Source organism: Wickerhamomyces ciferrii, contig 00071 (genome assembly GCF_000313485.1).
Source record: "Wickerhamomyces ciferrii WGS project CAIF00000000 data, strain NRRL Y-1031 F-60-10, contig 00071, whole genome shotgun sequence".
In the NCBI taxonomy this organism is placed as follows: domain Eukaryota; kingdom Fungi; phylum Ascomycota; class Saccharomycetes; order Phaffomycetales; family Wickerhamomycetaceae; genus Hansenula; species Hansenula ciferrii.
Window position 1 is genome coordinate 1 of NW_011887669.1, and position 14,393 is coordinate 14,393.

At 31.9% G+C, this 14,393-nt stretch overlaps 8 protein-coding genes across 8 annotated transcripts; 3 read left to right on the forward strand and 5 right to left on the reverse strand.

Moving 5' to 3' along the window:
• Positions 1–3,366: 3,366 nt before the first annotated feature.
• Positions 3,367–4,221, reverse strand: BN7_2769 (uncharacterized protein; the record flags this gene model as incomplete). Its single annotated transcript, XM_011276612.1, has 1 exon — positions 3,367–4,221. The coding sequence occupies one exon, from the start codon at positions 4,219–4,221 to the stop codon at positions 3,367–3,369; it is 855 nt and encodes a 284-aa protein (XP_011274914.1).
• A 728-nt stretch (positions 4,222–4,949) lies between these two features.
• On the forward strand, positions 4,950–5,633 carry PAI2 (uncharacterized protein; the record flags this gene model as incomplete). The annotated part of the gene is made up of 1 exon (XM_011276613.1): positions 4,950–5,633. The coding sequence occupies one exon, from the start codon at positions 4,950–4,952 to the stop codon at positions 5,631–5,633; it is 684 nt and encodes a 227-aa protein (XP_011274915.1).
• A 290-nt stretch (positions 5,634–5,923) lies between these two features.
• On the reverse strand, positions 5,924–6,493 carry BN7_2771 (uncharacterized protein; the record flags this gene model as incomplete). Its single annotated transcript, XM_011276614.1, has 1 exon — positions 5,924–6,493. One exon carries the CDS (start codon positions 6,491–6,493, stop codon positions 5,924–5,926), a length of 570 nt encoding a protein of 189 aa, XP_011274916.1.
• Positions 6,494–7,100: 607 nt separating this feature from the next.
• BN7_2772 (uncharacterized protein) lies at positions 7,101–7,772 on the reverse strand (the record flags this gene model as incomplete). Its single annotated transcript, XM_011276615.1, has 1 exon — positions 7,101–7,772. One exon carries the CDS (start codon positions 7,770–7,772, stop codon positions 7,101–7,103), a length of 672 nt encoding a protein of 223 aa, XP_011274917.1.
• A 1,239-nt stretch (positions 7,773–9,011) lies between these two features.
• BN7_2773 (uncharacterized protein) lies at positions 9,012–9,560 on the reverse strand (the record flags this gene model as incomplete). Its single annotated transcript, XM_011276616.1, has 1 exon — positions 9,012–9,560. The coding sequence occupies one exon, from the start codon at positions 9,558–9,560 to the stop codon at positions 9,012–9,014; it is 549 nt and encodes a 182-aa protein (XP_011274918.1).
• Positions 9,561–10,308: 748 nt separating this feature from the next.
• Positions 10,309–10,851, reverse strand: BN7_2774 (uncharacterized protein; the record flags this gene model as incomplete). The annotated part of the gene is made up of 1 exon (XM_011276617.1): positions 10,309–10,851. The coding sequence occupies one exon, from the start codon at positions 10,849–10,851 to the stop codon at positions 10,309–10,311; it is 543 nt and encodes a 180-aa protein (XP_011274919.1).
• A 408-nt stretch (positions 10,852–11,259) lies between these two features.
• On the forward strand, positions 11,260–11,772 carry BN7_2775 (uncharacterized protein; the record flags this gene model as incomplete). Its single annotated transcript, XM_011276618.1, has 1 exon — positions 11,260–11,772. The coding sequence occupies one exon, from the start codon at positions 11,260–11,262 to the stop codon at positions 11,770–11,772; it is 513 nt and encodes a 170-aa protein (XP_011274920.1).
• A 789-nt stretch (positions 11,773–12,561) lies between these two features.
• Positions 12,562–13,578, forward strand: BN7_2776 (pyridoxine 4-dehydrogenase; the record flags this gene model as incomplete). Its single annotated transcript, XM_011276619.1, has 1 exon — positions 12,562–13,578. One exon carries the CDS (start codon positions 12,562–12,564, stop codon positions 13,576–13,578), a length of 1,017 nt encoding a protein of 338 aa, XP_011274921.1.
• Positions 13,579–14,393: the final 815 nt, after the last annotated feature.

Here is a 14,393-nt window from a genome sequence, read left to right on the forward strand (position 1 = left end):
AAACATCTTTTAAACCTTTAAACCATCTATATCAAATCTGTCTTTATATTTATACTCCTTTAAAGACCACACTTGACAGATCAAAATCTCTTTTCAAAATAACACTTTATGATCTTAAAGATCAAAACAATATCTGTCTTTATATTTATACTCCTTTAAAGACCACACTTGACAGATCAAAATCTCTTTTCAAAATAACACTTTATGATCTTAAAGATCAAAACAATATAAAAACATTACATACCTCCTTAAAAGGTACTAAATTAACTTTTTCCCAAATATTCTGATCAAATTAATATTTGTATAACCTTATCCAAATGTATAATTCACAGATATACCAAGAGTATCTGTATTAAACTTGCATGATTTCTATTAAATCACAACCTTTCTTATAAAAATAAACAATTAAATCAAAATTTATTTTAAAACTTGAACTCATTAGCACTTGAGACTGATTTCACATCTCTTTATAACTTCAAATTTCTCCTTACCCTTCATATTTCTCCTTCTTCTAGTTCATAACCAACAAAAATATGTATGTTTTGTGCATAATAATTCCACCTTTAGTTTCTTCTTGATCATTCTCTGCAAATCTAAACTCTAAATAAAAGATCTGAGATAACCATGACCCACTAATATTCTTAATAGCGTATAAGCAAATAACAAACATAACTGGTTTCTCCTTCTTCATTTCTTCTCTTCTCTTCTTCCTTCCTATTGGTAATGATACCCCAGGTATAAGACGATTTCAGTAGCACTCGAGCTAGCAGGGCTGCTCTCATCATCTTCATGAAATTCATTGATGGATGGCTTCTCTTATTTTTGATGGTATTTCATGAGTAACAAGGCTTTGCTGTTACTTAAGTTGTCACTTGATCTCACATGCACATAATTCTTTATACGGCGTACCAACGTCTTAAACCAACATACTGAGTATCCCATAACGTCTTTCGATTGATCCCATATTTAACTTTTTCTCCAGAACGTTATATTTCTTATTCTTGTGTTGTACTAATACACTATCGTGGCCAAGATATGTATAATCCTAGTACTACCAACACAACCTTCAATAGGTTTAATATAGTATGTTTACTATATCAAAAACAATAATCAACAGTTAACAAACCATTTTTAACTCTTAACTCTATACCATTAATGATTAAAATTCATAATCGTCTGTAGACCTAGAGTTTGGAGTAGCTTCACTAGATCGATACATGATCGATTTCCCTAGTATTTTCAACCTCAAACTTAACATTGAACCTAATGTTTCCAATATGTAAATTGGATATAATACTTTATATTCTAATCACATTGAATCACAATTTAATCTTGAACATAATCACATGTAAACTTAGTTTAGTTATCAACAAACTTTAAATGATTAACACGAGCCTTTCCAGGTCATTTCTTCAACCAATTCATTTCTTCAACTAATGAATTCAATATCATCTATGAACTTCAAATTCCTGAACTTGAACGTTTGCACCAAATTTGCAAGATGTTTCCTTCAGGTATATACTACCCAGATCACATAATCGTAGCATGATATTATTCCATTAAAACCCTCTCTTAAAAGTCTTGTAACACTTGATGTTCTTCCTTTACTTTGGTAAAGTTCAATCATGGTTTCGAATTAAATTTCTGTAATTTGCCATCGAGATTCGACACCGCGAATTAATTCTTCAGAAATTTCCCTATACCACAAATCTTCCTAGAACACAAACTTCTAAATTACCAATAGTTCTAACATTTAAATCATCATTACTAACTTGAATTGTACCACAATATGTGAACCTTCACTAGTTGTCATACAGCATCAAAGTTAATATAATTATCAACTTGATCAACAACCTTATCCATATATGTGATTCTTCTTCTTCCTGTATGTATAATATATCCAAATGCGCAGTTGTAAACAAACAACTATACTTTGAGCTAGTTATAGACATGAAGTCTCTTTGAATCACCATCACATGATTCTGCATCCCGATTCATCCTTTGCATAGATCTGGTTTCCTTGGTGTGTACCAATACTGGAGTGGACCTAATGGTCATTTACTTGAACCATTATTTCATGAATTAATATCAACATCACTCTCAAAAATGTTTAATTCAATACCTAAATCTAGATCCTGTCCATCAGGAGATAACTCACATTAACTTTGCGGATTGTTTAATTGAGTATTCTGTCTAGATTCATTTCCTACTCCTAGGCTCTTTCCAAATATCATTGGTGATGAACCTTCATCAGCTGGATTTTTGGTACCACCTACCTTTAACAGCGTTATATCCTTTCAACAGACCTTGCACCCTATAGCAGCAACTTCTTGGATCGAAGTTTGAGGCGCTACCATGAGAGAAATCGGGGGTTCTTTAGAAGCCATATAATAATATTACCGAATCGAAGTTATAGCTATAGTAGGATATTTCATGAGACATCTAAACCTTGGATCAAGTAGTTCATTGGAGCAATTAAAGATTGTTACTTTGTTAGTACATTTAGTACAACAAATAGGGAATAATATATTAAATGAATGGATATATACTCAAATAATGGATAGTTTTTATATAGTTTTCCAAAGAGTGGCTTAGATCTATTCACGTTCTCACATAAATGACCATAATCTTCCAAATCTGCATGACGTCCTCCTTATAACATTAGTCACAATAATACTATAGCTAAGATCAACATCATAACACCTTTATTTCTCCTCAATATTTCCAGTAACTTCATATCTTAATAGTAAAACCTTTAGTATCCTTGATTATATAATTACCGAGGTTCATCTTTTCTAATTCAGTGTTCATCTTTCTTGACGCTTCACGTGAACTTATATCTCCTTAGACTTCTAAAATAGTCCATCCGTGACGTAAAGGATCTTCTTCATCAAAAACAAATTCATCCACTGTAATATAACAATATCAGATTAGGGATAGTTTCCATGAATTCCTCACACATCAAAATCATCATTTTTTATAAACTGATGATTAAAAAAGCTTTGTAGAACTAATACAACAAAGCTTGAAATATAGTTGCGATCAACTATATCAAGGTTTCAGTACTCTAAAACCCTTATATAACCTTGAAAGTTATATAAAATGGATGAAATATCCATTGGACAATGATTGTAGAAATCATTGTAAATAATATAATCATATTATATTATGCATTCTTGAAATTAAGAATGGGAATATCAATAAACAGAATAAAATTCAAAACTCAGTAACGCCATTTTCCCCCAAACAGTATAAAAATAAACCAAAAAAAAGAACAAGATTAATATAAAACTTGTTCTTTATCCCATCCATAACCATCTCTCCAACCAACCAACCATAAAAAACAATAAACAAAAATCAAAACCTCTAAGTCAAATCAATACCAATCTTCAACATTATTGATTCAAATTCTTTTTCATCCAATAACAGTTTTTCTTCAATTTCACCAATAATTCTCTTCTTAGTAAATGAATGAACAGGTGTAACTTTTGAAGACCAAAGACTTTTTGCACCAATTTCATTGCGAATATTAGCTTTTGAACCAACAACTCTATCCAATGGACCAAATCTATTAATCAGAGCGGTACGAACATCTTCATTATCCCAATAATACAAGATGATATGACCAATATAACACATCATTGTTATGTTTAATTCACGATGACCATTAAAACAATTTGATAATTTAGGAATAACGGATTTCAAATTCAATGAAGTTAAATCACGATCATATCGATCAACACCACGACGACCTCCAAAAGCTGCAGTAATACATAACGATAAAAATTTAAACCCAAACCCTTTTCGATCAGAATTAATCATGGTGGAATTTGATGATAATACATCATTCATACGTTTATAAACACCTTCTTTCTTGGATTCCGCAACTTCTTTTCTCAAGATGGCTCTAGCTTCTTCTAGTGTAAATTTTAAGACCGGGGTTGCAGTATTAGCAGCATCAGCAGTAGAATTAGCATCTAATATTCTAGGTTCACCAATTGAAGTTCTACCCAGTAAATTTGTCAAACGATTCATAGCAACATCAACAACACTTGTACTAATATCTTCAAACGAGTCCAAGGTATTAGTTCTAGTTAACCCACCAGAACTCAATTCAGAGCCAGTTTCATTTTCAGAGCTTGACGTGGTGAATTCATCTTCAGATAAATCAGTTTCTGAAGGAGTAGTTAAGCCAGAGGAATGATAGTATTCTTGTGCCATGTTTAATCCACGTAGTAATTGTATAACTCAATTACTATGTTGTAACCAAATAAAACACAATAGAGAAAGGAGAAAGAGTTGTTGGCAATGAAATGGTGGGAAAGAGGGATCCCTTCTCCTTTTATCTGAAATCAAGGGGCGAGCTTATCATTTTGTTTGTTAAAGTTTGAAAAATAGCCGCTGAATTTTGATCTCCTTTAAATTTAGTTTTCAATTTCTGGTTCTAGATCAAATCAACAAAATCAAAATCAACAAAACTTTATTTGTATGGAGAATTGAGATTCGGTGGTGGAATTACCGTATTGGGTAATTCTAGCAGATAAAATCATGTGATACTGATGGTCGGAAGTATAGATACACAATAAGCGGGAGATAATCTGAGATTTATCAGGTGAATATATCTTTTAAAATGCTTATCTTTGATTTTAAATTGTAATATAGAGCATCATAGTTTGTTCCACAATGGATCTACGTTATTCTGTGATTTTAGAGGGAGAGTACGAGAGTACTCTTTGAAAGAGTCATCATCAGAGTCATCTCAGCGCATTGTGACTAATCTGGAAAGTTTGATTGGGTCCCACAATTGATAATTAAGCGACATCAACGATAAAAAGATAACTCAGCTCAGTCTTATATAAAGGAAAGACAGCCAGTATTACACGTCTAGACAATCAGTATTAGTGACTTTTATATTAATCGTCACATTGGACTATAATTTATTAACCACTATGTACATTCCAAATCAGTTCAAAGTTGATGATGAAGATAAACAACTTCAATTGATTAAAGAATTCCCATTAGCTGCTTTAATATTTGTTGAAAAGAGTTTTTTTGGTACACCAAACTATTCAATATCACATATTCCATTCTTTTTAACCAAAAATTACAATGGTCAAAATGTATTGAAAGCCCATTTAGCTCGTGGAAATGAATTAGTCCCATTATTACAAAATGCAAATCATAATTGTCTTGTAAGTTTCAGAAGTACAGATAGTTATATATCACCATCTTGGTATCCAACAAAAGAGAAAACTCATAAATTTGTACCAACTTGGGATTTTGGTGCTGTTAATGCATATGGTATTCCTCAAATCATTGAAGATAAAGAATGGTTATTACAATTACTTAATGAAATTACAGATCAAGAAGAAGGTAAAAGACCTGAAGGTTCTGAATTTAAACCAAAATGGAAAGTTGATCAAGCTCCAGAAAACTATCTTGATACTATGATTAAGAATATTGTTGGGTTAGAGATTGTTATTGATGAATTAGAAGGGAAATTTAAATTTAATCAAAATAAAGCTCCTATTGATACAAAAGGTGTTATTGATGCTCATATTAATGAAGTTGGTGGATCTAAGGGTGAATATATGGCTAAGTTAACTACTCAAGAATATCCAAAGGAATTGTGAAAACAGCTTCAGGACTTATTTATTTATATGGCTATAGAGGTTTATTTAATATGTATTATATGATTATAACATGTATGTGTACTTCATAACTAGTTGAATGGTCTGTATATAACATTGGAATAACTATAACCTGACACACTTAATACTCTTTGATCTGATGGAGAAATATTATCATTAATATGTGAATAACATTGCAAAGTTGAAAGACAATGTAAACAACGTCCGTCATTATTGAATGTGTAAAAGGGTGCTCTATCAATTGTGGTATTCCCATATTTATTCCAACACTTTTATCCACAATAGTATTTATTTTCAATAATAGAAAGCTTCACAATTTCTTTGATACAAATAATAGCCACTGGACCAAAATTATTTTCATTGTCATGGTTAAGATTCACATGAGATAATGTTGAGCAAGTTGAATCAGTTTCATCACCAGTATCAGTTGAAAACCCAGAATTTGTTTCATCAGTATCATTCGAGCCATCGACGCCCTCTTTGGACACGTAATTCTCTCTCAACTTAATCAATCTATGACCCAAAACTTCTACTTTACCATCTTTTAAAGCCTTTACTTTTATAAAACTATGAATACCCTTCTCATTTGATTCTTTTGAAACCACTTTATAAATTTGATCTTCACCAGTTGTCCATAAATTGATATCATGATGATCATAGGCAGTTCTCCTTGATAAGCTCATCAAATAATCCTTTGTATTCGAGAAATCAGGATCATTACAAGTGTTTTTGAAACTAATGAATACAGCATCTTTCACTGGCTCACTGGTTTGGATTCTTAATGTTTTTCCAGGCGGGACTAAGAATTCAATAGGTTCTTTAATGTCTTTTGGTTGACTCATGATAGTTATATGGTAAGACTGGAATTATCTAATATAAAGTGGAAAGGTGCAAATTCAAAATGATGGGAATAGCTTATTTATATATATAATTGAAAAATATAGGGGTCTTGTCTATACTCTGATCATTCTATATAAAGGAGTTTACCTTTTAAGTTTTAACTTTCACACACTGCAAACCGAAGACAAGGTACAAGCGTCTGGTGTAATTTAATTGTTATGAATTGAATTTCTCCTTTGAAGATGCAATCAATACAGTTGAAAAAATGTTGTTTTGTTGTGGAGTGAAAGTTTCCTTTCTGTGAAACTAGCTGAAGTTCCCTTCAAGCTTTATCAGCTTTATCTAGGATTTTCATTCTAGCTTGACCTAGCACAAATTAGTATTATCTATTATGGCCATCGTGATATTCAAACTCCATAGTCGCCTGGTCGCCTTTATACAATATATGGAACATACTTAACCTTCAATACTGATCCTAATATACTCCATGAAGGTAAGACTAAAAGACACTTCATATGAGTTACAATCCATATTTTTAGTACGGAACATATAAAAAAAGCGTCAAACATGTATCAAGTTATATACACTGGAAACTATGGGATTAAGACCCTAATTGAATGGTCTGTAGATAACATTGGATTCTGTAGTAACTGTACGGTAACTCTCAGAAGTGTCAATTTGCTGTGATTTCAGTTTTTTCCCACAAAATTGACAATTACCGTCTTTTTTATAGTATGTTGTGGTTTCTCCAGATTTGTAATGTCCGTAACGTTGTTCATAGCAACATTTGAATTCACAGTAGTATCCATAACTATTAATTTTAAACGTCTCTGATTTCTTGAGACACATCACAACCAAAGGACCAAAATCTTTATTGTAATCGGTTTTCAAATCCATCTGTGACAAAGTTGAGCAAGTTGAAGCAGTGTCATCACCATCATCAGTATTTGAAGGCATTCCATTCCGTAATTGAATCATTCTATGTTCTAACACCTTCATGTCTCCTTCATTCAAGATTCTAATCTTAGCATAGCTATGAAATCCTCGAGAATCAGCTTCTCTTGATACAACTTTATAAATTTCCCCTGCTTTAGCAAAAAATATATTGACATCAGCAGAAAGTGATGAATTCTTTGTGGATAAAGACTCAGAGTATTGTTTTGCACTTGAAAAATCAGGAACCTCTTCAACTTTTTTGAAATTAACAAATGAAACATTTTCGCTTTCATCAGCAACTTGGATTTTTAATGTCTTCCCTGGTGCGAGAATTATCTCAGCCATGGTTTGATCATTGATGTTTGAATTTTAAGAGCTCATGATTATATAGTGATCTGATTCAATCTGTTACCAGTGTGACAAAAATCTCAGCAGTTAAAGACAACTTTGATTCATATAGGAACCTGAAACTTTTAGAAGAAATTTGCTTCTTATATATAATATTTATATCTGTCAGCCTCGTTGGCTAGTATAACAGCTACGCTACGTTACGTATCCATAACAATATAACAATTGAATCATTATAGAGCTTCACAAGCGGCAACAAATGATCAAATTAACGTTCAAGCTAAAGCTCATTTGGAAGGCTTGTCTAATTAATACTATTATTGATATGTGTCTTGTCCTAAAAAGAATCCAGACAAGCTACGTTTATTGTAAATATAGGGGTAGTATCATGTATGGTAGGTATTTGATTCCTTTCATTTCCGAATTCGCCATACATTGCATTATCGTGCATAGCTTTGATAAGATTATGCAGGTATGAATTGATTGTGAAATCACAAAACAAGGAGCGTACGCCGTATACGGTACTATAACAACGAATAGCTGTGAACGGAACTTAAAAAGCATTAGACGTACAAGGAACAAGAGACAGAAACAAGAAAAATCAGAAGCTATTATACGTTCAAGTGAATTTCAAAGAATGGGACAAGACCTTATAAATGCTTTGAAATTGATCACATATTATGGCTATAACCGCGAATAGGAATTATTTCCGCGTCGACGTTGTGAATATTCATAGCACATGGATAATAATATTAGAGCTCAAAATATCAGTATGATCACATCAATTAATACAAGATCAGGTAGAAGCCACCCTCTTATCCACATTTTATGGATCTGTAAGCTTATTTAATTTATATTGCTATTAATCTGCAATATAACAGTACGGATCAATTTACTCTTTAGTGGTTTGCAGTATTAGATTCATATTAAATGGCTTATTTGATATATCAGGAGATTCAGTTATATATTCAAGCTTATAGCTAGTACACGACATGCTGCATAGACAAACAGCGCATCCTGTCAACAATATACTCTTATATGTATATCATGAGTACATGATGCATGTGATACCTATACTCAGCTCACAACGTTTGGATGTTATCTACATCAAATATATCAAGCTGTAAAATAAAAATTATAATCTTGATTAACTATAGTCCAATAATTCAATATACACATATCGATTATTAAAGGACGGCTCTATTTTTCATTAACGATAATATCCATATATATCACCTATGATTCCGGTCTGAAAATATTAGTTGATTGTTCTTTTCCACAGATCTTTGAGCCATTTTGTGCTGTAATGTATGAAGCTTTTGAACTGAACACCACAACAACAGGACGAAACTTTTTTGAAACATATTTCTCCCTATTATCATAAGCTTTAACATCTTCAAAACCTTCAGTATCACCACTTTCATTCAGAAGCTTATAATCCTCAATACTCCAGTCATTTTTAGAGTAATTATAAGATATTTGGACAAAACTTTTATTTCCGTTTAAATCTTCTTCATTTGAATAGATTGTGTAAGCTACAACTTCTTCATTGCTGAAGTTTCTGTGGTTATTGTCTACTTTTTTTTTTGGAACCTCAATTCTAGTAAGATTTTTCTCGTTCTCCAAGTTTGACATAGATAATAACTGTTTGAACAAAGATGTTGGGGCTTCAACCTCTTCAAAAAAAACATAAGCACCATGCGTGTGGTATGCACTGGCACCGTAAAATAGTTTCACTAATGATCCTCCAGAAACTTTGATATCAAATTTAACTTCGTTGGTCATTTTTGTTGCGATGGAGCTATTTCACTAGTAATCTATAGTTGTGTAGAATTAACTTCTCAAATTTTTCCTCGTGTATTTTTGACAGAAAACCTCCTTCTTAATGAAAAAATTTTGAGAGGTTTAACTAGATTCTCAAATGAAAAAGTTATCCAATTTCCTTTTGTGAAAATTTTAAGTAGTTACAAGCAAATAGGGATCTCGTATATTCCAACCAGCTAAATAGGAACACTGGCTAATGTTGAGTATTTAAGTACCAATTAGATGCAGAACTTTATAACCCAAAATGAGTCAATAACCTATAAATATTGAACTTGAACTTGATGATGGTCGAATACTTCGTTCTGTGGATCATTCGTGCAACTGTTGTAAAGTTTTATTGGTCATTTCTTGAAAACTTTCATTCATTATTACCTTGCTATTAATGTACCATATAACACTTATCAATTTCTTGTAGTGGTTTGCAATAGATTCATATATGGCTTATCTGATACACCAGGAGCTTTGGTTATATATTCGAGCCTATAACTAGTACAACATTTTGAGTGACGGATGCGTAGTATGACTTAATTCACAAAGATAGAATGTTATCAACCTGTTCCATATATATGCTATAATCTTTGTAAACCCCGTAAAATTAAAACTATGAAAATATAATTTACTATAAAACTTTTTGGAGAGCTACGATTGCAGATAATTGAAAATTCTTTATATTTAATTTTTTACCATATACTTATATCCATTTAAATACCTAAGACTCTGGTCTGAAGATAATAGTTGATTGTTCAGTCCCCTCCTTCTTATAATTATTCGGGTTTGAGTATAGAGTTTTTGAAAGAAACATCACAACAACAGGACGAAACTTCCTTGAAACATATTTATCTTTGGTATCACAAGGCTTGACATCTTCAAAGCTTTCGCTTTCTTCACTTTCATTTAAAATCTTATAATCCTCAATCTTCCAGTCACATTCAGAGTAATGATAAGATACTTTGACGAAACTTTTATTTCCGTTTAAATCTTCTTCATTTGAATATATTGTGTAAGAAGTAGCTTCCTCGTACTCACGTTTTATGTAGGAGGGGTATTCTTCTCTGTTTGGAATCTCAATTCTGGTAAGACCTTTCTTTTTCTCCAGCTTAGACATGGATAGTGACTGGTTGTACAAAGATTTTTGAGCTTGAACCTCTTCAAAAAATATATAAGCACCATTTTGGTAGTATTCTTTACCGTGAAAGAGTTTCACTGCTGATCCTTCAGGAGCAGTGATATCAAATTTAAGCTCTTTAATCATTGTTGTTCTGATGGAGTTATTTCACTAATTTTGTGTAGGGACATTTTTCAAACCATTATCTTAGAATTATGACAGGAATCATCTTTATTAAATACTTCAGACTAGTCAATTAGAATCCATGCATCAAAAAGTTGAAATTTCAGAACAAGAATATTGTAAATAGTGAACAAACTTATCCAAACTCTAATCACTATTCATCTCTTGTCTGCCAGTTGGCTTGTTATTGTCTAATTAAAGTTTTACTATACCAACAATATGCCCCCTACAAATCTTTAACAACATCTTGATCAATTGAATTTCACCTATGAAACTATTAAAGATCACGTATTCCATCCAGGTCACCAAAATCAGTATTTGCAATTTTTGAAAATAGCACCAAAGCTAACAAAACATTTATGTCCAATTAAAATGAGGGAACAACCTATACCTATTGAAATTATACTTGATGAAGGTCAAATACTTCGCTCTGAAGATCATTCAAACAATTGTTGTAAAGTTTTGCTGGTTAGTTTTGAAAAAGTTCACTCAAATTTACCTTGTAATAGCTTATCTTCAAAATATAAAAGGGTCAGTCTAACATTAGAAAACCTCAGGGAATCAAATATAAGTCTTGTTAAAGCAAGTGGTTATCAAAGTTATAAAGTTGTCTCTAAGAAAAAAGATAAATATGGTGATTCAAGTTTTGTTGATTTATGTTTTACTAATGATGGAGAGATTGAAGTCAAAAATTATGGTTCAATTGATGTCAGCACCCAAGAGGATATTGATGACGGTTCCAGTACCAGTACAACAGTATCACCAGACAGTTCCGAAATCAGTACACCATCAAGTGGATCTTCTCGATCACAAAGAGCTTCAAGAAGAATGATGCAAAGATCAATCAACTATAACAAAGTTGAACTTAAACCATTAACTTCCTAGTTTGAAAGGTTGAAAAGTGATCATGGTGTTGAATCACATCACTGTTATAACTGTCTTGATGAATTCTCAAGAACTGAGATGATCAAATCAGATTTCCCAACTCATTGTTTTTCATGTGGTGGTATAAAGAAAGCTTTATCAACAGTTACTAGATCAATTCTCATCTGTATTGGTGTTACAATCTTTATGGTGGCTGCTTATTATTCACACCATTGGATTTGGGAAACCATTTTGAATGCAAGGAAGGTTAGATCATATTGTAATACATGGTGTACACCACGTCAGGATCAATTAGCTGTTTTAGAAGGTGACATTAGGCACCCAACGCATCCTTGGATTATCTGAGTGGTTCCATATGGCTTCTTCAAAGATTTGGTTCTGGTTTTTGATTGATCCCAAATTATATGAATTTACTTTTTTGATTTTATATAGTCTGATTATATATACAAGAGCATCCATTATATTGTATATTCCCTTCATTCATTAGCCTTCACCTTCCAGGTTATTGTCAAATTCATCAACAATGGTTCCATTAAATCCATATATCTCAAGAATTCCCATGTTCATATACCCGATCCATGTTAATTTACCCGCTACTATGGCATTTCTTACTCGACGGATTTAAAGGGCGTTCAACTTTCGACATTGTTACCGTGAACCGTAATCCCAAACATCAGATGAACAGATATAAAAGAGCTTCAGATCCTCATTCAAATTACGATGTTGTTTTATACATTCTACACTTCATTGCATACACAATAGTATACAATTATTCAACTGAAAGAAACAATGTCATCCCAAGAAATTATTAATGAACTTAACAAGGTTAAGTTTGGTTTAGGTCTTATGAGTTTTACATGGAGACCAGATCCATATCCGCAATCAGCTTTCAATGAATCAGTTTTGGCAACAATCAAGAAGAACTTACCAAATAAGACTTTTGTCAATGGTGGTGAATTTTATGGTGCTAATGAATTGAATTTGAAATATATCAAGAGTTTTTTGGATACTTATCCTGAACAACGTGAAAATTTAATCATTTCAATTAAAGGTTCCATTAGTTTTGCTGAACAGAGAGTTTTAGGTGATAGAGAAAATATTAATAAAGCAATTGATAATATATCTAAATATATCCCAAACTTGGACATCTTTGAGATTCCAAGAATTGATACTACAGTTACTTTAGAAGAAACTTTTGGTGCTTTAAGTGATGCTGTTGATGCTGGTAAAATCAAGGCATTTTCAGTTTCTGAAGTCAATGCTAATACTTTAGAAAAGATTTCCAAAATTTCAAATAATCCAATTGCAGCTGTGGAAATTGAATACTCAATTTTTTCAAGAGATATCTTAGAAAATGGTGTTGCTGCAAAAGCTGGTGAATTAGGTATCCCAATAGTTGCATATTCTCCATTAGCAAGAGGTTTATTGACAGGCCAAATCAACAGTACTGCTGACTTGCCAGAAGGTGATTTAAGATCACATTTTGATAGATTTAAAGAAGAAAACCTTGTTAAGAATCAACAAATTGTTGATTTTGTTGTCAAAGCTGCTAAAGAAAAAGATGTTACTCCAGGACAAATTGCTTTAGCATGGATTAGATATCAAAGTTTCAAGACAATTGATGGAATTAAATTCCCAAAAATTATTGATATCCCAAGTACTACTTCTGTTAAAAGAGTTGATGAAAATTTCTCAGATGTTGTTTTAACTGATGATGAATTTGAGAAAATTCAAACTTTTATCAAAGATGTTAAAGTTTCTGGTCTTAGATATAACGCCCAAGCTGAAAAATCATTATTTTTATAATCACGCTCACCCTTATGGTATCTGGCTTTTATTCAACTTTCAACTTATATAGCTGGCTATAATTTTATTAATATATAAATGTTTTTACAATAAAGTATGTAGGATTCATTAATATCCGGGAAACGTAGCTCTTTTTAATTATTATAATGACTTAATTCGGTGACACAGAAGTATAACACCAAAGGTCTCATTTTCCCATTAGTTGAAATTTTCAACATTGATCCCAGAACCTCTAGATGATGATCGACTTTCTTTAGCATATAATGCTCTATCACCTTTTGACTGTTTAGTATAGTTTCTTGAATATCAGCAATTGTCTCTTTTGTCAATTTTTCTCAGTGATTGTAGGATCGGAGCTACCAAGTGATACCACTTTATCACTTCATCATAATTTATTTACAATGATTAGTTATCATCGAAGCGGCTCAGAAGATCGCATTTTAAGTCTATTCAGTCATAATTCGAATCTATCAAATATACAGCGCTAAAATTCTAATAACTTGTAGAATTTCAAATATCTAAAGAGAATCTGTAATTTTTGAATATCGGACATTGTAGTACAGCGGCAGATTTTAGTTCAGATGTATCATGGTTTTGTGTCATACCGAAATCTTTAAAAAATTGATTCTTTTAAGATTATCAGCCCAGTATCAGTTCTATCATAAGATTCTACAAACACCTAAAAAACTGCTGGTTATAGAGTCATACTTTCAGTGTCCATTTAAGTACTTGATATTATACCATAGAAATCATAATGAAAATTGGAAACTTAAAGAAAATCAGAATTTTTGGTGCTAAAGACCACACTGCTAAAT